This window comes from Harmonia axyridis, chromosome X (genome assembly GCF_914767665.1).
Source record: "Harmonia axyridis chromosome X, icHarAxyr1.1, whole genome shotgun sequence".
Classification (NCBI taxonomy): Eukaryota; Metazoa; Arthropoda; class Insecta; order Coleoptera; family Coccinellidae; genus Harmonia; species Harmonia axyridis.
In genome coordinates this window covers 10,649,073-10,672,640 of record NC_059508.1, presented here as the reverse complement: position 1 = coordinate 10,672,640, position 23,568 = coordinate 10,649,073, and the positions used below count along the sequence as shown (strand labels likewise).

The 23,568-nt window shown below is 36.8% G+C and overlaps 1 protein-coding gene across 5 annotated transcripts in view; it reads right to left on the bottom strand.

Annotated features, from left to right (window-relative positions):
* LOC123685686 overlaps positions 1–23,568 on the bottom strand; it is a 290,795-nt gene that overhangs the window by 108,504 nt on the left and 158,723 nt on the right. For all 5 annotated transcript variants that reach the window (XM_045625493.1, XM_045625492.1, XM_045625491.1 and 2 more), the window contains exon 2: positions 4,334–4,456. In XM_045625493.1, coding sequence (XP_045481449.1) covers positions 4,334–4,456 — 123 coding nt within the window. The remainder of the gene's footprint in view (positions 1–4,333; positions 4,457–23,568) is intronic.

The window sequence follows — 23,568 nt, the reverse complement described above, 5'->3', positions numbered from 1 at the left end:
GATGTTGAACGGCGTTTGTTTGCTTGTGAATAGCTGTGCGCAAGGCAAAGACGAAAGGGATTTCTGAATCGTTTTGTGGATGGGGACGAAACATGGGTTCATAACGATAATCCCAAGCGAGGAAAACATGGGGATATACCGGCCTTGCTTGCACGTCGACGGCTAAACCGAATATTCACAGTTCCAAGGTCATGCTCAGTATTTGGTGGGACCAGCTCGGCGTAGTGTATTATGAGTTGTTAAAACAGACTGAAACAATCACAGGCGATCGTTATCGAACGCAATTAATGTGTTTGAGGCGAGCATTGAAAGACAAACGGCCGCAATTCAACAAGAGACATGATAAAGTGATTTTACAACATGATAATGCTCGACCCCATGTTGCGAAAGTGGTCAAGACATACTTGGAAACGTTGAAATGGGAAGTCCTACTCGAGCCGCCGTATTTTCGAGACATTGCTCCTTCGGATTATCACTTGTTTCGACCAATGGCACATCATCACTTCCGGTCTTATGAAGAAGTGAAAAATTGGATCGATTCGTGGATCGCTTCAAAAAATGACCAGTTTTTCAATGCTGCTCGAAAGATGGGAGAAAATAGTGGCCAGCGATGGACAATACTTTGAATCATAAATGTTCAACTAGTTTAACACAATAAAGCCTCGAATTTTGAAAAAAAAAGGTTGAGGCAAAGTTGTACGCCTATGTATTTTGTGAGGTCAGCTTGAAATTCATCTGATGTTCTTGCAAACAAGTAGTTTTGACGAAAATGTACCCCAGACTTTTGCTTAATTTTAAGTGGTGCGTTATAATTTATTGGCGAAGTGTGTTTCGTGAATGATTTTCACTTCGATTCCTACCTTCCATGTAATTCTTTTTCATTTCATGTTATTAAGTGTGGTGCCCCCCAATCGTTGTTCCCTTAATCGAAGTGGCAAGGGCGATGGAATCTGGCCGTCATCCGAAAAGATTGATTAACTGGCGCAGTAAAGTGTCAAACCACCTAATTCCATTACTTTCACACACGAACCTTTGTTCATTGGGGTCCAGTACTTTTTCCATAATGTTTCAGCTGAGGGAGAAGAAATCTTGTTCGGAAATAACTTGGCAGGAAGTTTTTATGAGCAGTTTATTTGTCGACATAATTGGAACGTCGTTTTTTCGTTCCAGGTCTAGATTATCTCCTGTTTTGTAGAGCTACATTGTCGGAAGTTCCGTTGGAGATCACTGCTTTTAATTGGGCCATTCGAAATGATCCAGAAATGAGGTGTTAAAAGAACAAGGCAATTTCACCGCATCAGTCTTGGATATATTCCATTCATGAATCTGGAATAGAGCTCTCACAGATTCGATTTGGTTTTTCCTTATAGCTCAAAAGCCCACGACGGCCAAACCTTCGTAATTTTATAAAATATGAAAGTTTTTCTGTCCATGTCTCCAACACAGGTGAAGGCGACTATAGAGTTTGGGTTTGCTTACTTTGGCAGGTAGAAGGTAGTAAAGGTGTATGAAATAGTACCTTATACGTCAAAGTATAAAGCTCAATTTTTTTATATTTTTTTTGGCATAACTGTCACTTATGACACTTGCTATCTCCTGCCAGACACCCCTGAACTTTTATTATTACAATTATACTTTCATTATAGTATAAAAGCTAAATTTTCTATTAATTTCTTGGGGACCGATCACAAATTTTTACCTCAATAGCCGGACAGTTTTATTGGTTTTTAGATTTTGCCAGTCACTTTGAAAGTCCGCTGTAGGTGCGAAATCCGTTGAAAATAATTTTTTTTCGATTTACTACATTACTTCCTTCCCGGAAAAAGTTTTGGCATCGGTTGCCATAACTTTTCCCTTATTATGACATTTGCTAGTTCAGTAGTCCTTCTTTTCAAGTAATTACATTACTTCACGTTATTGAACAGTCCATCATCTCCTTATAACTCCCTTTGAATATTTTTGACTGATATAGATCTATAAGAAATACTAAATTAGTATGGTTTTATATTTCATCATTCACTACAAAGCAACTGAATAAATTCTGCGATTTGTAATTCAAATATTATAAAAAAAGTATTTTTAACTCTGAAAAAATATTTAATCGTTTTTGATTTATTAAAGTTTAGGGGATAGCAACTGTCATAATTGTTCGGCAATAGATGACGAGTTTTCTTGAGTTATCCCGAAGAAAATATAAAACATGAACAGAAAAACTTTCAGTTTTTATGAAATGACGAAGATCTAGCGGTCATGGGCTCTATTAGGAAGAGAGCTCTTTAGAATTGAGTTGGTTTTTCCTAATATCTTTCCTTAGTGGCGACACTTTATGTTATCTCATACTCATTTTTTGCATGAGAACAGGTGTCTATCTTAAATACGACCTTATGATGGTAGCGATTCTTTTTAATCCTTGGTTTTCTCAAAATAGGTACAGTTTTGATCACTATATCTAGTGAAAGAAATGTTTATTTCGAAATACATAATCATCATTAGTGAACGCAACTGCAACATAATCAATTTTTTGTTTCGGACTGGACTGTAAACATGGATCATGACTGGACTGACAAATTTCCGTTTTTTTCTCATACCTAATGGTTATTGCTCGAAACGCGTGGAACTCTATTGATTGATGAAAAATCGCCATTAAGCTCATCAACTTTTCATTGAATCGATTTGTTCGAGTTCAATTCATTTATCCACTCCATTATTTATGAAATAATTGAAAAATCATTTCACTGGATAACACAAATTGGCCACAAAAATTCCTGTGAGTATATAACATGTTTTCGATATCGATTTGCTCAAACGTTGATATTATCTCGATGAAAAAAAAACATGAGAACATAAAGTAAACATTGATTGAAACATGCTTTTACATTCCGTATTTGTTTTAGTGTGGGTTTCTCCGATATTCTTCTTTTATTCTCCATCTTAATGAGGTCATTTTAAGTTCAATTTAAGTATCATTCCACTTCGATCTGATGAATTGTGGAAATATAAGGATTAGGTTAGGAACCTTGAACTGAGAATTTACAAATCGCTAAATAAATTTACCTAGAAATTAAGTGACAGAAAATGGTCAGAGGAAAAAAGTCTCTTCAGCATTCACTTCCTTTTTTCTTGATATATTTTTTCAAGTCCATTAATAGAGTAAGAGCCCTCAACGACTAAACCTTTGTCATTTTATAGAAGCTGACAATTTTTCTGTTCATCTCCCCTACACAGGTAAGGAGTACCAGCCTCTATAGAGTTTGGGTTGTTGTTAATTGGGTAGCTGACAGGAAATAAAGGTTTATGAAATAGTATATCAAATTCTTTTAAGAATAAAGTTCAATTTTTTTATATTTTTTTCGGAATAACTTGAGTATACTCGACATCCATTGCCAGACACTTATGACAGTTGCTACCCTCTACCAGACACTCTTCAACTTTAATGAATTAAAAACGATTGAATATTTTTTTTACACGTAATAATACTTTTTTTCTTGTTACTTGTATTTTGTAACATAACCTCTTCATCTTCCAAAACCTTCAATTCTTACTTTGCAAATTAATCTCAAGAAAGGCGAACTGATGATGAAACTACGAGTATGATACTCACACCAGAGGCAGTGAATGTACTTTCCTCTCGATTCTAATTGGTTATGAAAGGGAAGAGGGAAAAACATTTTTCTAAGACATTGATGTTGTAGCCTGAGATACCGACTTACCAGCACTGCATATGGATGATTCTAAAAAAAACAGATGACCGAAATATTTTCAGTCTCTTATAATTCGAAACGTAGAAACAATTTCCATTACTGCCATCATACTTTATGATTCGATAAATGATTTTCTGATGATAATGTGTTGGTTTCTACCTTATTGCGCGATCATGAAAACATAGTCAACAAATTGACGTATTTAATGTGGAATAACTGGAACCTTGAACGATAGTGAATAAAATATACTAATGATCCGATCTTTCATATATTATTCATAAAATAAGTTATAGAATGTCCTCCTGAAATTTATATTCGATGCACTGTTGGAACGTATGCCAAAATACATATAAAATCGAACGACATGCAATAAAACTTCTGTATTGGGGGGCAAATCATCAATTTTGAGTTTATGAGATGGCAGTTTTAACTCCAACAGTGAACCTTCACTCTGACGATGAATTGAAAAAAGTTATTGATCACCCTGATCAACCTTTTATTAGGGTTTTTTCATGAATCGATAATTTTACGAGTAAACATTTCGGTTTTTAGAGAGAGGAAGGCTTGTGCTTTCTTCTGGTATTACAAGCCTGAATTTTTTTTTAATTGTGGATTAAATTTGTTATGCTTACCTAACTCCGGTCCGCATACCCTTGGGATGATTTCTAGGATTGCAGAACAGGATGCATCTTCAAAACAAAACTGTCTAGCTAGTAAACAGTTTAGTGTTGCTGTTGTGGTTTTGACACTTGATCCTGAAAAGAGTATGTCCATTAGAATGATGCTGCAGCATTAATGTATAGAACTATAGTATTGAGCGTAAAACGAAGCAGTGTTTTGCTCTTAAGTTATATTCGATAGATTCGGTCCATACTTGATGGAAATTCATTAACGATAAAATAATAAAACAATGTTTTTGGTACATAGCTTTACTTCCGCCGTTTCGAACTAGATGGCTGTAGCAGTAAAATGTAGTCGAAATAAATAGATCGTAGATGTCATACAATAAGTTTAGGTATTTGTTAATATAACGCCTTCGAAATATTAGTCGATTTGTGTCTGCATCATAACGTTAATCTCGATTAAACAAGTCAGCTTACGAGCCAAATTCTCGTTATTTGCGGGTGTTTTTAATTTTCTGCTTATGAAATGTGCGGCTGAGACTCATCGAATGCTCTCAAATACCTATGGTGTGGCCGCTTTTAGAGGAAGAAGTTACCGAGAGTGGTTTCGAAGCTTCGAGAACGGTGATTTTGACGTCGAAGACCAGCACGGCGGTGGAAGAGACAAGGTTTTCGAAGATGCAGAATTGGAGGCATAACTTGATCAAGACTCGTGTCAGAAGCAACAAGAATTGACAGAATCATTGGGAGTGACGCAAAAAGCCATTTCAAAACGCTGGAAAGTCATGGGAATGATTCAAAAACAAGGAAATTGGGTGCCATACGAGTTGAAGCCGAGAGATGTTGAACAGCGTTTGTTTGCTTGTGAACAGCTGCTTGCAAGGCAGAGACGAAAAAGACTTTGGCTCGCATTGTACCTGGAGACGAAAAATGGGTTCATTACGATAATCCCAAGCGCAGAAACTCATAGGGATATCCTGGTCATGCTTCGACGTCGACGGTCAAACCGAATATTCACGGTTACAAGGTCATGCTCAGTATTTGTTGGGATCAGCTCGGCGTAGTGTATTATGAGTTGTTAAAACCGACTGAAATAATCACGAGCGATCGTTATCGAACGCAATAAATGCGTTTGAGTCGAGCATTAAAAGACAAACGGCCGTAATACAACGAGAGACATGATAAAGTGATTTTACTGCATGACAATGCTCGACCCCATGTTGCGAAAGTGGTCAAGACATACTTGGAAACGGTTAAATGGAAAGTCCTATCCCACCCGCCGTATTCTCTAGACGTTGCTCCTTCGGACTTTCACTTGTTTCCGGTTTTATGAAGAAGTAAAAAATTTGATCGATTCGTGGATTGCTTCAAAAGATGATCAGTTTTTCAACGCAGGATTTGTACGCTGCCCGAAAGATGGGAGAAAGTACAGTCCAGCGATGAACAATACTTTGAATCATAAATGTATAACCAGTTTTTTACAGTAAAGCCTCGGATTTCGTAAGATAAACGATGGAAGCAAAGTTGTATGCCTTCGTATATGAGATGCATTTTGTTCAGCATCTTATTTCCAGATGAATTTCTGTCAAATTTAGACCAAAACAATAAAATATTTTCGATTCGACTCGAATGAACGTTGTTTCTTTATGTTATTTTCCCGCATACCAAACAGCTCTGTCATCATTACCAGAATTATTGCAAGTAGAAAGACGAGTTCAATATAAACCATGAATTAAATATAAAGGGATGCGAAGGATATTCCAGAACGACTGACGTATATTAATCCTTCCTCTGGGCGAGCTCAGTCAGGCTCAGGACCCTTTTCCGCAATTTTACAGTACGCATTTCCGTGTTGTAAGGAAACGTACGGCCACATTCATAAATTATCAGGACCGAAATATGATTTCCATACGCCACATTCGAATTCATTAGTTCTAAGGGGCCATATGTACCCTATCAGGCACAAAGCAAAGGAAGTAACCCCCGTCAAGTGTCCTTGAACTCCCCCCTTATGTCTGTACGCCATTGCCATTGCTTCAGAGAGGCAAGACTTCACGGTGAACTCGGCCCCTCAATGTTGAAAATGAATCGATAAGGGTCTAAATAGAAGGTAGGTCATCTTCGCAAAAACTGGACGTTCCGCTTCAGATTTGGACAGATAATGAGGCACTAACAGTCATATCGGTGTTCGTTTGCTCTGCTGATTGATTATTTTCGATCAGCAATTTTTTCCGTGTGAGAAAACTGCCTACAACTTTCGTAGTTTTCGAGAAGACCTAGAACTGTTGATTTGAACTGACGACTGAACTTGAAGGAAAACTCATACAGTATATATGGTTCTATCTTCAGTAACAGTTGAAAACACGATACTTGAAACTAATCAGGGTCACCACTGCTCTTATTTGGGGTGATAGTTAATTGAAAAACTTTGTGTAGCAGTACTTAGCTTTTCGCATAGTAAAGGCCAACCTATGTATGTCTGGAGTATTTCGATTCAGTTGTTGTTGTGTTATATTCAGTAATGGTTTTCCATTTAAAATTCTATAGACACATAACAGACATTTGTGATGTGCACCATTTTCAAACTCCAGTTTGAAAATGGTGCGAAAAGCTCTCTTTAGGAGTTTCAAGATCACCTCCGTTCCGGTAGCGGTCCCATAGAAACTGATACTGTATCTTATCTTAGATGAGTTCGTGTTGTCCGAAAATTATAAGCAAGTTGACTTCAAATTTCGAGGTTAATCGGCAGTGTAGACCAAGAATAGGAGAGTACCCAGAACTGTTTTCTGAGGCACGCTGCAGCTCAAGGCGAAGAGGAACTTCACAATAGAAAAAATATTTTCCTGAAGAAAAGCCTCACATTGTCCTCTGATTCCAAAATGCTCAAGCTTCCAGAGGAGGCATCCATGAGGAACACTGTAAAAGGTTTTGAGAAGTCGAGGTTTATGATATCAGTGGTGATACCCCTATAGAAATCTTTGGTGCACTGACCTATACTTTGCAGAAAGTTGGTTTCTACAAAACGACCAGGCAAAAACCCATGCTGAGCGTCAAGAATGAATATACGAGCAATCTAAAGTCCGCGATTCCACTTCAATGGCTTTCCTCATTGATTTTTTCGATAGTAAATTATCCCATATGTTCTGCTATATATCAGGTGTACATCTTTGATTTAATGTGGAGAAATCTGCGGCTGAGGCTCATCGGATTCTCTGAAATACCTATGGTGAGGCCGCTATTAGTCGAAGAATGTGACGAGAGTGGTTTCAACGCTTCAAGAACGGTGGTTTTAACGTGGAAGACCAGCATGGCGGTGAAAGAGAGAAGGTTTTCGAAGATGCAGAATTGGAGGCAACACTTGATTAAGACTCGTGTCACACGCAACAAGAATTGGCAGGATCATTGGGAGTGACCCAATTTCCTTGTTTCTGAATCATTTCCATGACTTTCGGGCGTTTTGAAATGGCTTGTTGTGTAACTAGGATCAGCAGATCCACTACTCTACTGGTTCGGTTCTTGTGGATCATTATTGTTGTTATACTAATTATTTCTCCAAGATATACAAAATTGCTTCATCAATTCGCTTTCCTTTCAATATTTTATATTCTTCGATCAGAAATTGTCCTTGAATATTTTTTACTTGGTCTTGTTTCCAAGCATTCAATCTCGTAACTGATCAGAAATGATTTTATAACGGCAATATGATGTACATCAAGATCTCCATAATTACAATGATGTGTTACCTACCATGAGTTTCCCATTACACAGTTATTCCCCTCGAAATCTCCCTCGTCCAATAAAGGGGAGGGGCCTAGCAGAGGCAGGAGTTTGGGTGAGATCAAATAAGAGGCCAGAGGCTAACATTTAGCCACTCTTCTTATCATGTCTTTCAAGCCCGATGATCGTGTGCTGCATCACATTCTGCAACTTCGACCTGCTACTGACACACGGCGAACTTCGGAGCCCTGAAGCCTCTTTATCCTCTTTGAGTCCTACCTTCGAGATCTTGCGTCAAATTACATTTACAACCATTGGGCTGGTATGAGGGATTGACAAGATAAAATAACTAATTTATTTATCAAATGTCGCCCAAAAGCTATGCCGCGAGTTACAGTCGGATGGTCTATCTACGAATTGTTGTTTCGGATAATGCCACGAAGAGAATGGGAAACAGGCCTAACATCTTCACTTGAAACTTTTTCGGGATTTCAGGAACTGATTCGAAAGTTTCGAAAATGTTGAGCACCTCTTCATTTCCCCTGATATGAAGGGGGGACTGATAAAATCAACTCCGTTCCATGACCTTTGGTGAACTTGAATCGATGGAGATTCATATACTTCTTTCTCTATAGATAACGTTGAAACATCATTTTGCGGGACTGAGGTCAAGACAGGTCCGAACCCAGATCATTGGTCCAGCACAATATATAAGTTCAAAAATTTTGTGACCGCTCAAACGTTTCCGATTTTTGTACACCAAATGTTCATTTATGAGAAATAAAATGTTTGCTTGCTTATATCTGAATGGTTTTTTTGCTCATCTTTCGATAAAGATTTCAGTGTCAGAGATGTTCTTGTCGTTTGCTTTTATGAAAATTTTTGATCAGTTGTTGATTTTCTTAAAATCAACTTTGCTACAAAAAGTTTTAGATTCTCACCATCCACCTCTTCAAACGCTTCAAGAACTCAGACGGCTTCTGCCGCAACTCTGGAGAGAAATTGATCAAGGCTAGTGGTTGATGTTCGAGGAGGCCATACTCTTTACTGAACTTCATTTTCCAATATTTTGACTGATTTTGTACGACAAATACTGAAAATGAATTTCCAACTGAAACTGTGAATCCCATGAAGGAATGGACAGAAATATAATTTAGATGAGTGAGTAAACATTTTGATCTATCATATTTAAAAAATTATATAAATGAGGAATGCACTCAGGTGACATCAGGAGTTTCTTTGCAAATTAGTCGGTTCTCCAAAAAAATATATAGTGCTTGAGAGGGTTACCAGATCTGAAATACGTTATGTGTACTGTTTAGAAGCTACATTTCTAAATTTTTCTATAACAAATTTAAAATTTCTAATGTTGCTGATGGAATATTTGTATTCATGCTTTCAAAGAAACAATAAGTGGTTTATTATCGCAATATCTGATCCAAATTCAAATTGAAATATAAATTTTCTACAAACTCCTACTCTAATCGTTTCTTGAATTGCCTTTCTCATTTTTCCAACGAAATTTGTAAATAACCGGTAATATAGCTGGGGTATGAATATCAACCCTCGCCGACAATTGTGGCCAAATAGGCCAATCTGTCGGCGTCGTTTATGCTAGAGCCACGGCGTCGCCACAAATGCAAGAATCAATTTCGTCACACCGCACAAAAATGATTCATATGAGGGGGTAGCCTGAATCGTAAAATGCATCGTTTTCGGCCAAGAAAATCGATAGCATTCAGAATGAAACAAAATGCGTCGACCAATGCGATTGTCAACCCTTCATTAAGTGTTGAAGTTAACGCGGTAACGTCCAGTATTGGTTTATTAGTTTCAGTAATGAAGATTTGGAATCGGTTTGGCGAAAAACATTTAAGCTTCATTAGGTTTTGTTTTTCAGGTATGAGATAAGAAAAAATTCAACAATTACAGATTATATGAACTCAATTCAGATTTCATATTTTCTACATAGGAGTAAATTTCTGTTTCCGTTGCTGTTTTTTTCCGAAATTCGAGGTTTATTGTTCAAAATTGGTTTTACATCTATGATTCAAAGTATCATGTTATATTCATATGAAGTTCAAAGTGCGTATAGTATTCAACTAAAATTAGCATACTCTGATGCACATCGTTAGTACAAGCATTTAACGAACATATCGATATACACTGTGTCCGTAAAGTATGGAACATATTCATTTTTAAATAAACCGACCATTTTAAGATACAGGGTGGCCATTTGAAAACGAAACAGACGAGATTACAGACGAAATAAAGTTTTTCGATAGAAATGCTCGGACAGGTCGATTTCTGTTTCGAGGGGGACAACTTAAGATGTAGGTTACGGACGCATAGCGCTTCAACCCTTGCTACTACAACCCTCACCCCCAAATTTTGAATAGGGAAGATGGGGTGAGTGATACCTCATTTGAAAGGTATTTTTATACTGATTTCAGCACAGTAATTGTTTTTTCATTTTATGCATTAGTTCTCGAAATATTCTTAACTAAGTATTTGAAAATGAAGTGGTGTTTTCATGGCACTTGTAGTGTTTTGTGAAAAATCGACATTTTGAGCTTCAAAACAACCATGACTCTGGCTTCCTTCCTAACTAACTAACGCATGGATATTTCGAGAACTAATGCATAAAATGAAAAAAAAATTACTGTGCTGAAATCAGTACAAGAATACCTTTAAATTGAGGTATCACTCACCCCATCTTCCCTATTCAAAAATTGGGGGTGGGGGTTGTAGCAGCAAGGGTTGAAGCGCTATGCGTCCGTAACCTACATCTTAAGTTGTCCCCCTCGAAACAGAAATCGACCTGTCCGAGCATTTCTATCGAAAAACTTTATTTCGTCTGTAATCTCGTCTGTTTCGTTTTCAAATGGCCACCCTGTATAATACTGAAACACGTCGATTTTTCATTTTAATTTACCGTCCTTCAAAATAATAATGTAATGTACAGGGTGAACTACTTTCGGGTAATGACGTCACCGTCATTTTTTTAAATGGAACACCCACATTTTGTCTCGATTTTCCGATCACTCTAGCTGAGCTGATTCCAAAAATGTATCACATGTTGATTCCAATTGGTACAGGGTGGACAAAAATAATAAATTAAATCTAAGCAATAATTGAAACATTCACGAATACCAACAATATTGTAGTACCAAACTGTCATTGAATAGCAATAAATCACTAAAGAAATAATGACATTTCACAAAAAACTAGACGACTATGTTTTTTTTTTAAATTGATATAATAATTAATTTCTTTCATATTCTGTCTGCTCGACCACAAGTATCAAACATGTTTGGAAATAGCTAATTTTTATTAATCTAAAAATGGAACAAACTACAGTAACGCGTAACATTCTTCATTAGTTAAAGTTACAATATTATCAAAAATACTTATTGTCTATTCATTTCACAAAAAACTAGACGACTATGTTTTTTTTTTAAATTGATAACAAATAATTCCTTTCATATTCTGTCTGCTAGACCACAAGTACCCAACATGTTTGGAAACAGCTCATTTTAATTGATCTCAAAATGTTACAAAAAACAGGGTGTTACATTCAAACCAATTTCCGCTAGACAATAAGTATTTTTGATAATATTGTTAATTTAACTAATAAAGAATGTTACGCGTTACTTTATGAGCACACAAAACTATTGTATTTTTCTCCCCCTGTACCAATTGGAATCAACATGCGATACATTTTCGGAATCACCTTAGCTAGAGTAATCGGAAAATTGAGACAAAATGGGGGTGTTCCATTTGAAAAAAATGACGGTGACGTCATTACTCGAAAGTAATTCACCCTGTATATTAGATTATCATTTCAAAATACGGTAAATTAAAAAAAAAATCGACGTGTTTCAGGATTATTTCTTAAAATGGTCTGTTCATCTGAAAATGAATTTGTTCCATACTTTACAGACACAGTGTATGTAGTTATAATTTCAGTCAGGCAGAATGCATTGATTAGTCGTCGTATATTCCATCATATATATGTAGGCGTCGACTGGGTGGACCTCAGATTTTCCAGCTCTGCTCCAGTGCAACCTATCGACGTAATTTCCAATTAAATTTCGAACACCGGGGGGGTCTTGAAACTTTTCGAATGTAGAATGGGCCATTTAAATAAGTTGTAATTCAAGTTGATAAAAACCGAATCCCTCGGAACTGTTTGAATAGACAGTACAAACAAAGGATGTGAAACTTTTTCTCGATATAGAGACGACTTTCGGAAGCAAATATTAGTGCTGCATATTTTAAAGTTCGAATATCCCATCGAATAATTTTTTCATGAACGCGTGTCAGATTTCTGTCGTTCCAAAACTCACGTAATTCGTTCTCGTATAAAAGAATAACCTCGGCATCGTCCTGGTGTTCTGTTTGAAATGTTGGCTTTCACGACAATTTCTATTTAATGTACAAGGTTCATCTTTGGGTCTCCAGGCTATGAGTCTACTCGAGATGGAGATTGAAAGACCGAAATGATTATGACCGAGTAAATTACATTTACATCACAGATACTCCTGCAGTACGAAGGTGATGGTTTTTTCCTTGATCTTTGTGGAATTAGGATCTTAAAGGGAGAAGCGGATAAGAGCCTCGTATGATATGAAAATGTAAGGATAAATAAAAATAACGTGTTGGAATGAATCGTATAATGGACCCTAATGAGTATCATTACCAATCGAATTTATTTCTTTGTGTTTTATTGCGTTTCTACTCATTTTTGTATGAAATAATGAAAAAGGTAATATTGGGAATTAATACTCCCGTAGATTATTGGAAGTTTCTGAATCTTTTGATAGTCTTTCAAAACTTATCGTCTTCAAACTAGTAAGGGTTTGTTTTATCCCTGTTCACCAATTTCCAAGGAGATCCTCCACCATATAAACGAACCTGATAGCCTTGGCTATCACTTTGTGAGTATCCAGAACTGGTTTATCCAGAAGTGTGCCTTTTAGGCTTGCCAGCTCTGTGAATCTGCAAAGTTTTGTTTCAATGCCTGATTTGTAGTATGCAAATTTCCTCTCCCAATAGACATTTGTAGTAGAGAAGGTACTTCCATATTTCCATTAGCAGTCTCAGTTGCAGTTCCTGGCACCCGCAAAAGCTTTTTTGAGGTCAAAAAAAATTTGTAGGTGTATTCCACCAGATGCATCTTCTATTTTGGAGCTTCAATTCCTGAAAGGATGCTTTGCAGTTCTCTTCTACTAATAAAGGTTGATGCCTTTTTTCAAGTTCATAGGCTTGTTTATTGTCTTCAATACCACTATGAGCTGGAACCTTTAGCGAACCAGATTTTGTCAGTAAGAAGCTATGGCTATGTGATGTCGAGTTCTTTGACCTGATTCTGCGTTGTTATGTGCTGGTCAGTATTCCAGAATGTAATTTCTATTTGTTAGAAAGGAATGCAACGAATGGCCACCACAATACTTCAGTAGCCGGATATCAGCTGTATGGAATTTCAATGACGATTTCGAGCAATGTTGGTTTCAGCAATATATCTCTGTACCAAATGGACTACTTATTGTTGAGTTGATCCATGAATTTCACAACACTTTGATTAAAGACCAGATGATAACAACTAGACATTCACGGCTCGGCTTGATATTCAGGCTACTTGACTCAAGCTCAAGTAGCTTGAGCTTGACTTGAAATCAACTCAAATTCAAGTCAAGTAGAGGGTTTTAAATGTTAAGTCAATTATTTAATAAATTAATACTTGACTGGACATTGAAAAACTATTATTTGACTTCTGTGTTGAAGACTTGTGTTGATTTCAAGTCAAGCTACTTGAGCTTGAGCTTGAGACAAGTAGTTTGAATATCAAGCCAAGCTGTGAATCCCTTCTCACAATGCACCTCTAGTACTAGAATTTTTGAACAGAACTTCTCCTGGATGACCCATTTGAATTAGAGGTTTTATATTCTGTCTGGCATCGTCTACCAACTTCTTCTGGTAGTGTTTTTTTGTGTAAAAATTTTCATTAGAAGCCTGAAAATTCAAAAGAGCTGACAGCCAGGATTTCTGGCTGAAATATGACGCAGGAGTATGGATATATCCAAGTTATCCAACAAATCTGTTTCACTATATTTCAAAAATATTGAAAAAACTGAATGATACTGATATTGTATTCATTTCTGGATTAATCCAGAAAATTGACCCATGACAATAGTGAATAAAATCGCTAAGCTGATTCATCTGTGAATACCAATGGAAACCTGGATTCATTCCAAAAATCGAGAACGTAGTATATTTTATACTTTAATGCGCTTTTCACTTGTTTTTGTATCATTTGGAACGACGCTTGAAGCTTCGGAATTATTCCACTGGAATATAACAATGAATAATTCATATAGTTTTGGTAATGGACGAACTTCTGTGGACAGTGTCGAAAGACCCGATAGATTATTCTACTCAAATTGCAGCAAGAGGTGATTTATTCAAACATTAGCACTTATTACCCAGCCATTTGAAGCCGTACCATTCATACTCAACTCTTCATCTCATTTTATGTCACTCATTCACTAAATATCATGATGATGAAGGAATCGGTTGAATTCAATCGGAGTTAGGACCTCATTTTTACCGAATTAATGATTCATCTTAATCGATGTTTACTTGTCATTACGGACTTGAATTATTATAGCCATGAATTAGGAAATTATGTAGGTATCTTGGTGAGGGTTGACACAATTTTCCAAATGAACTGGTCGATGAATTTGTTCAAGGTTAGGAAAATAAAGCAACAAACATTTTCTGTTTCGTTGGACAGGAGGTAATTCAGATTTTCACATTTCGATATATCAACAACGGAATGATAGTCTGAAGAAGCTATTGTTTAGCTAAAGAATTAGATCAATTTTTATAATTGGATTATTCAATTTTATGTTAAATTGTTCGATTATTTCAAGAAAATAAAGTAAATTCATTAGGTGAACAACTTTACTTCCACCGTTTTGAAAAAGATAGCTGTAGCGGTAAGTGGTAATCGAAATAAATAGATCGTAGATGTCATACAATAAGCTAAGGTATCTGTTAACAAAACGCCATCGTAATATTAGTCGATTTGTGTCTGCATCATGAAGTTATTCTCGAGTAAACATGTCATTTGTGGGAGTTTAATTTTCTGTTTTAATATGAAGAAATCTGCGGCTGAGGCTCATCAAATACCTATGGTGAGGCCGCTGTTAGTGAAAGATCGTACCAAGAGTGGTTTCAACGCTTCAAGAACGATGATTTTGACGTCGAAGACCACTGGAAGAGAGGATGTTTTCGAAAATGCAGAATTGGATGCATTACTTGATTAAGACTCATGTCAAACGCAACAAGAATCAACAGGATCATCGGCAGTCATGCATCAAGCCATTTCAAAATCCCTGCAAGTCATGAAAATGATTCAGAAACAAGGAAATTGGGTGCCGTAAGAGTTGAAGCCGAGAGATGTTAAACGGCGTTTGTTTGCTTGTGAACAGCTGCTTACAAGGCAAAGACGACCGAGATTTCTGCATCGCATTGTGAATGAAGACGAAAAATGGCTTCATTACGATGATCCCAAGCGCAGAAAATTATGGGGATATCCCGGCCGTGCTTTTACATCGACGGTCAGAACGAATATTCACGGTTCCAACGTCATACTCAGTATTTGGTGGGACTAGCTCGGCGTAGTGTATTATGAGTTGTTAAAACCGTTTGAAATAATCACAGGCGATCGTTATCGAACGCAATTAATGCGTTTAAGCCGAGTATTGAAGGACAAACGGCCGTAATACAAAGAAAGACATGATAAAATGATTCTACTGCATGACAATGCTCGAACTCATGTTGCTTCATACTTGCAAACCTAGAAATGGGAAGTCCTACCCCACCCACCATATTCTCCAGACGTTGCTCTTGCGGACCATCTCTTGTTTCGATCAATGGTGCACGGCTAACCAACACTTCCGATCGTATGAAGAAGTAAAAAATTGGATCGATTCGTGGATCGGTTCAAAAGATGACCAGTTTTTTCAACGCGGGATTCGTACGCTGCGCGAAAGATGGGAGAAAGTAATGGCCAGCGATGAATCATAAATGTATAACCAGTTTTTTATAATAAAATCCTCGAATTTCGGAAAAAACGACAGAAGAAAAGTTTTTCAAGATATTATTGTCGAGAAAAGATCAGGAATGAAATATTTCAGTTTGATGAAACCAGTAGGAGTAGAAATTCGCAATATCGATTTCTGGGAAGGCAGTGAAATTTTATATCATCTTTCCGATTTGATATCTTTATTAAGCAGAGGAAACGCTTGATCCATTCCAAGCAGACAAACTTCTCTCACGATATGAACTTTAATATTTCTCCTAGAGTATAACATAAATCAAAAATCAGATGCGTGAGATATAGTCGGCGCGTAGCTGACTGAAAAACGTTATGGAAAGAATGTCGTAACTTGTGATTTCAGAAAGAAAGCTCCTTCAAGTGTCGACCTTGCTGAAGAAATCGATGGGAGTGTGTTGTATAATGCGCATTAACGTACTATTTCATTATGTATACTTATACATAAACATGGTAGTTATAAATTCCTTTCCAGCCCTCTACAGGCCTAGTCTGTAACTTGGGTTCAATTTTTACCATCATGTCTCCACCACTCAGAGGACAGTTTTGATGGCGTCTACCTCTCTAGAATCGTGAAACAAGGATTATGCATTAATATTTGGGGTTGTGCGGTCTGTCTAACACTACGGGACAAGGTAGGGTTCATGGTGCTCTTTGGTTTACTACTCTCACAGCATTCACTCACCTTCATCCAATCAACTAGTTCAAATATTCCTCGATATGACAAACAGACCCATTTTTGAGGTGCTTGTTTTATGAAAATAGGGCTTCGCACAGATTTATGCAATTTCAGAATTAACAGTCGTGAATGTTCTCAGATGATTGGGATCAACTCAAAATCAATTCTGTTCGTCCGCCGTATACACGATTATTCTCTAATGGAATGTGCTAGAGATTTGGTTCAGTTTTCAAATATCGTATATTTACGGATTTACATGCTCAACTTGCTAAATGAAATATCAACAAATATATGAAGGATCAACAGGAGGTTCATTCAAACTAGATATAATGAACATCGAATACATAAGTTATTCTATAACTTTCAGAGTTTTATATTTGAAAAATTCACTAAATGTGCCAGTTTCATGTTTGTAAATTGATTTTTTTTGTCGAACTTCGACACCCTGTATTTCGAAAACGAAGCTTGTTAAGATATACTAAATGACAAAAAAACTGCAACGCTCAGAAGTTGCTGTTTATATATTAATTTTTTTTGTTGGTAAAACATAGATCGTATAGCAAGGAGTAAAAAATTGAATTTGGAGAACAAAATCGTGAAGGTTTTTTCATGTGAACAATTTTTGTTATTCAAATATTGCAGCCCTTTTTTTAAAATTTTTATATTTAAAGCAAAGCAGCTATTCGGAGGTTCCAAAGTCGATGTTTAGTTTTCGTTAAAATGCCTAGAGTTCGTGCACGCAGATAATGCCCGACCTCATGTTGCCAGAGTTAGTTTAAACTTTTTTGAAGCGACCCATGTACATTTTTTGCTATGGCCGCCCAGAACCCTTGATCTTTCACCCATAGAGAGACATCATGGATGAAAGGCTTAGAAAATTGCCCCAGCCCTCAAAGACTTTGAGGGCTCTGAGACATGAAGTACTGGTAGCTTGGGATAGTAACCTTCAAGAAGAAATAGACCATCTTATTGCATCAATGCCGAGACGTGTTGGGGAGAGTATAGATAATCGCGGTGGACGAACACATTATTATCAATTTTATCGAAAAAAAAAGTAAACCTCTGGTTTTCTTCCCCAAATTTCAATTATTCACTTCTTGCTATTATACTATCTAAGTTTTACCTGAAAAAAAATTGAACAGCTCCTTCTGGGTGTTGCAGTTTCTTTGTCAGTTAGTATATAGGTTTATATGAACTTTTTCTCATGTAAAAAGGTTTTTCTAAGCGACGCCAAACTTATTGAACTAAAATCTGGACCATCCGTTATATGAATGGAATGCCGACAGGAATCCACGAGTGGTTTGTTAGCTTTTGTGTGAAAGAAAAAAAAATACTGCGTTACTGGGAATAAGACTTCTACTGAGTCGTAACTAGACCGGAAACTATTTGCCAATCTGAACGAGCACAATGCCAAACGGTCCAGGTATGTAGCTGAAGCCGATTTTCCACTTGTCAATGCTTCAATAGCCCACAAAGGATGTTTCGTACTTTAAATGGAGTTTTCAATACGTCCACCGGATCCATTGATTCGACTACTAACGATATTCCTGATAACACACAGACGAATACGCAATACGGTTGACGAATGTTTCAAATTCGTCGTCCCCCTCTACGAATATCCCATTTCCAATCTCACATCTCAGGCTCCTATTATAACCATTCATCTTGGAAATATTACTTCTGCAAACTTTTCGAATTCAAGGGAGTAATGGCTGAAATGATTTCGAATGTATCACACAGTTTGAAGCTTTGTTGGCGCAGAATATCGCAATGTGAACGGGCTAAATGCAAAATTCATTGATGATAATTGATAGATGAATTCATTTGAGTAGACGTTGACTGGAAAATATGACATATCGTTGTAGATAAATATGTAGTATTAGGGATGTACGTTAATGGAGTTTTGTTTTAATAGATCGAAATAATTATGTGAATGACTGTGGTTTACCATTTGTGATAACAAATATGTGAATATGATAACAAATATTTCGAATCTTTCAATCTGAAATTTGCAATTCTGATTTGAAATTTTGAATTACCCTGCCATTACCTCCTTCAATGAGAAATACTAAAAATCATTATAGATTTTTTTTTTCAGTTGGTACACCTGTTCTCTCTAATCACAAGAATCAATTAAATTATAACATTCAAATGAGTCATTCTTGTTGTTACTATATCAGAAATATAAATAAATTTCACATGTGTCTAACGGGTGTTTTTTTTCGAGGTATATAACTTTGAGTTGGCATAACTGTTCAAGATGATGATCGATTTAACAGTTGTCAAGTGATTTATTTTCAGTTTGGTTTGGCAATTCATCATGAATAGACTCACGCTTGAACAACGCTTGCAAATAGTGGAATTTTATTTCGAAAATTATGGTTCTGTGCGGAATACGTATCGTGTTTAGCGATGAAGCGCACTTCTGGTTGAATGGCTACGTCAACAAACAAAACTGCCGCATTTGGAGTGAAGCTGATCCTCAAGTGTATGTCGAAACACCGTTACATCCAGAAAAACTGACTGTTCGGTGCGCTTTATGGGCTGGTGGAATCATTGGTCCGTACTTCTTCAAAAACGATGATGGCCAGAACGTTACAGTCAATGGTGATCGTTGTTTTTTTGCAATTTAAAGTTCTATAGCTCTAAAAAAACACCCTTTATCTATCATCTTAATGTGATGTTATTTCACAATATTTCAGTGTGTTTGAATAAATGTTTTGTATTTCCATGAGAAGAAACTGAAGGGAGAATAAATATCTGAAATGAAATTCAATATGTAATTTCAACTCAGATCCGTTTTTTTTTTTAATATATTGAAAATGGTTGTTTCGCTGAGAATATTCAATCTCCGAATCCGAGATATTTGGTTTTAGAAGTTTGATTTAGATGGATTTGGATTTTCGTAATAATTATTCATGTTTTTACAATTTCCATTTGAAAATTAGGAATTTTACTTTTAATTACATATTTGCTTGAATTCCCTGAATTTATCGCAAGCTAAGAGAATTTGAAAGAGGTCGAATTATTGGTCTACGTGAGGCGGGGTTAGCATTTCGAGAAATCGCTAACCGTACGAACAGAAGTCCAACTTCTGTTATGAGATGTTGTCAAGCGTGGTTTGATAATGCCCAAAATCGAAGAAGAGCAGGCACCAAACGTCGAAGGGGCACAAATGAAGTTCAAGATCGACGTCTAAGACTTATGGCCATTAGAGACCGATTTGCGAAAACTCAATCTTTGGCTGATGAGTGGTTAGGAGAACAAGACCATCCTGTAACTGTCCTAACGGTTTACCGCCGTCTTTTGGACTGCAGCATTATCGACTCCATCTTGTGTTACCTCCGACGGTTGAGTATCGCCGGCAACGATCAGTGGTTCCGAGAACGTCAACATTGGAATGTGGAATAGCATCATCTTTTCTAATGAATCACGATTCTCCTTGGGTGAACATTACGGCCAAAGAAGGGTAAGACGACGTCGGAGAGAAAGACGTGAACATCAGTTTGATGTTGAGCGTCATATTCACCAAACAGTAGGCGTTATGGTATGAGGTGCTATTGGACATGCAAGTAGGTCACCTTTGATCTTTATTCGAAGTAACATGACAGCGCTGCGTTACCTTAAAGAAATAGTGGAGCCATATGTTCTCCCTTACCTTAACCGGCTAGAGAATCCAATATTTTAGCAAGATAATGCCCGATCTCAAGTTGCCAGGGTTAGTTTGAAATTTTTAGAAGCGACCCATGTGAATATTTTGTGGATTATTCATCAAAAAAACTGTACCCCTCCTTTTTCTACAAATTTACTTCTTGCTTTACTATTTATGTTTCACCAAAAAAAATTTCAAAATTTAAATAGCACCTTCTGGGTTTCTTTGTCAGTTAGTATATTTTTAGTAATTTCAACCGGAAACTAAAAGCACCCAGATTATTGTCATTGACAAAGATAGAGAATTTCAAAAATGCCTACCAATAATCGCATAATCACAGTAATTACGTACAATACACGTTGGAACTATATTATAGTTAATCACATGAAAAATAAAAATGGGTCATAAGTCTCGTAATTCCAGTTATATCGTTTTCAACTAATTCATACTTAAACAGGCATTCGTTTTTGAATCGATAAATCGATGTGAAGTGGGAAATTGAATGACAAAATACCTATAATTCCCCAAATTGTTGGCACAAATGATATGGTATACAAAAATCCACTTTTCAAGATATTTATGGATATATCATAAATGAAAAATTTAGATTTATTTTTATAACGGCTTAAATTCAAATCCAAATCGTATCATAGCAGATTTGTGAAAGGTCCTGGTGCAGGTTTCTGGTGCTGATCTTGAAGGATCACATTTCTACACGAAGAAAAAAAATTGATGCGGCAATCTGTCGCGCCTATTTAGTATTCAGGATGTTTGGAATGGAATAAAGCGAAGAATTCCGACGTGAACAAAAAGGTTTTAAACTTGAAAGCGGGTATACCAAGGAGCTCCACCTCGGCTAATCTACGATTGCGATTGCGTGACTTCATGCGTGTTTGGTTTACGTATGTTGTCACGACAACAAAATACACATTAAAGAATTCGTATGGTAATATTTCGAAAGGAGTGTATTTTCACGATGGAAATTCTATTTTGCAATATGAACAGTTTTCGGACAAAAGCCATAGAGCCACATAAAGTCAATCAGTAAACATTCTACAGTTCAAATATTAGGTGTACCACTTTGCCTCCACCGTTTTGACAAAGATGGTTGTAGCGGTAAGTGGCAGTCGAAATGAATATATCGTAGATGTTATACAAGAAGCTTAGGTATTGGTAAACATAACGCCATCGAAATATTAGTCGATTTATGTCTGCATCATGAAGTTATTCTCGATTAAACATGCCAGCTTACGAGTCAAATTCTCGTCATTTGCAGGATGTTTTTGTCTGCTTTAATATGAAGAAATCTACGGCTGAGGCTCATCGAATGCTCTCAAATACATATTGTGAGGCCGCCATTAGTGAAAGAACGTGCCGAGAGATGTTTCAAAGCTTCAAGAACGGTGATTTTGACGTCGAAGACTAGCATGGAGCTGGAAGAGAGAAGGTTTTCGAAGATGCAGAATTGGAGGATTACTTGATCGAGACTCGTGTCAAACGCAACAAGAATTGGCAGGATCATTGTGAGTGACGCAACAAACCATTTCAAAACGCCTGAAAGTCATGGGAATGATTCAGGAACAAGGAAATTGGGTGCTGTACGAGTTGAAGCCGAGAGATGTTGAACGGCGTTTGTTTGCTTGTGAAGAGCTGCTTGCAAGGCAAAGACGGAAGAGATTTCTGCATCGCATTGTGACTGGAGACGAAAAATGGGTTCATTACGATAATCCCAAGTCCAGAAAATCATGGAGATATCCCGTCCATGCTTCTATATCGACGGTCAAACCAAATATTCACGGTTCCGAGTTCATGCTCAGTATTTGGTGGGACCAGCTCGGCGTAGTGCATTATAAGTTGTTAAACCGACCGAAACAATCACAGGCGTTCTTTATCAAACACAAGTGATGCTTTTGACCCAAGTATTGAATGACAAACGTTCGGTATATAACGAGAGACAAGATAAAGTGTTTTACAGCTTGACAATGCTCGACCCTATGTTGCGAAAGAGGTCAAGACATACTTGGAAAAGTTGAAGTAGGTAGTCGTTTTCTCTAGACGCTGCTCCCTCGAACTATCTCTTGTTTTGATCAATGGCACATGGCCTGGCTGACCAGCACTGACCGGTCTCATGAAGAAGTACAAAATTGGATCGATTCATGGATGGCTTCAAAAGATGACCAGCTTTGTCAACGCTACCCGAAATATGGGAAAAAGTAGTGGCCAGAGGTGAACAATATTTTGATGCATAAATGTATGACCAGTTTTTTACAATAAAGCCCCAAATTTCGGAAAAATAAATGGCGGAATGGAAATTGTACGCCTATGTACTTTTAATTTTCATATTCAAATGAAACCTCTTATTGGTATTTCCGAAATGAAAATATTGAAAAAAAAAAACCTTGTGTTCTCCATAATACTGGCAACACGATTTTTACTTTCTTCTGAAATGAAAGCATATCCTCTGATATTCAATGTTATTCAACTGAACGCTTCTGGATGCTTCAACGAAAAGCAATGAGACGAAAGAAAATCAAAATCGACTCCATTCACGGCCCCTAGGGCCACTAACTTCGCTTTATTGTTATTCACGTTCTGAGAGAGATACATATTTATCAACATCATTATGCATTTGCACAGTTCACACATCAGTGAGAAGGTTTTTGGCAATATTCCATCGTCTCCCTGTCATTTTTACGTTGCATATTTCATTATCTTTGAGTAATGAATTGATCAGGCGAATAATTTGCAAGGTACCTTTGAGATAATCAACGTAGACTTTTCGTGTCTTCATTATTAAGAATGAAGGCTATATTCATGACAGAGAATCTATTCGACTAGTTTTACATACCTACTCAATTGAATAGAGTAACTCTTGATTAATCAGATTTCACTCAAATTCACCTGTAAATTTTTCTGAATTTTTCGTATGTTGTAGAATATGAACGAGAAAGTCTATAGGTCCAACTCAATCTGATGACTAGTTATCAAGGTACATGTTGTTCAAGTTGGAAAATGCCATTTCTTTGAAGTAACATTTCTCGTTGGAACATATCTTGAATGAAACACTTTTGAGG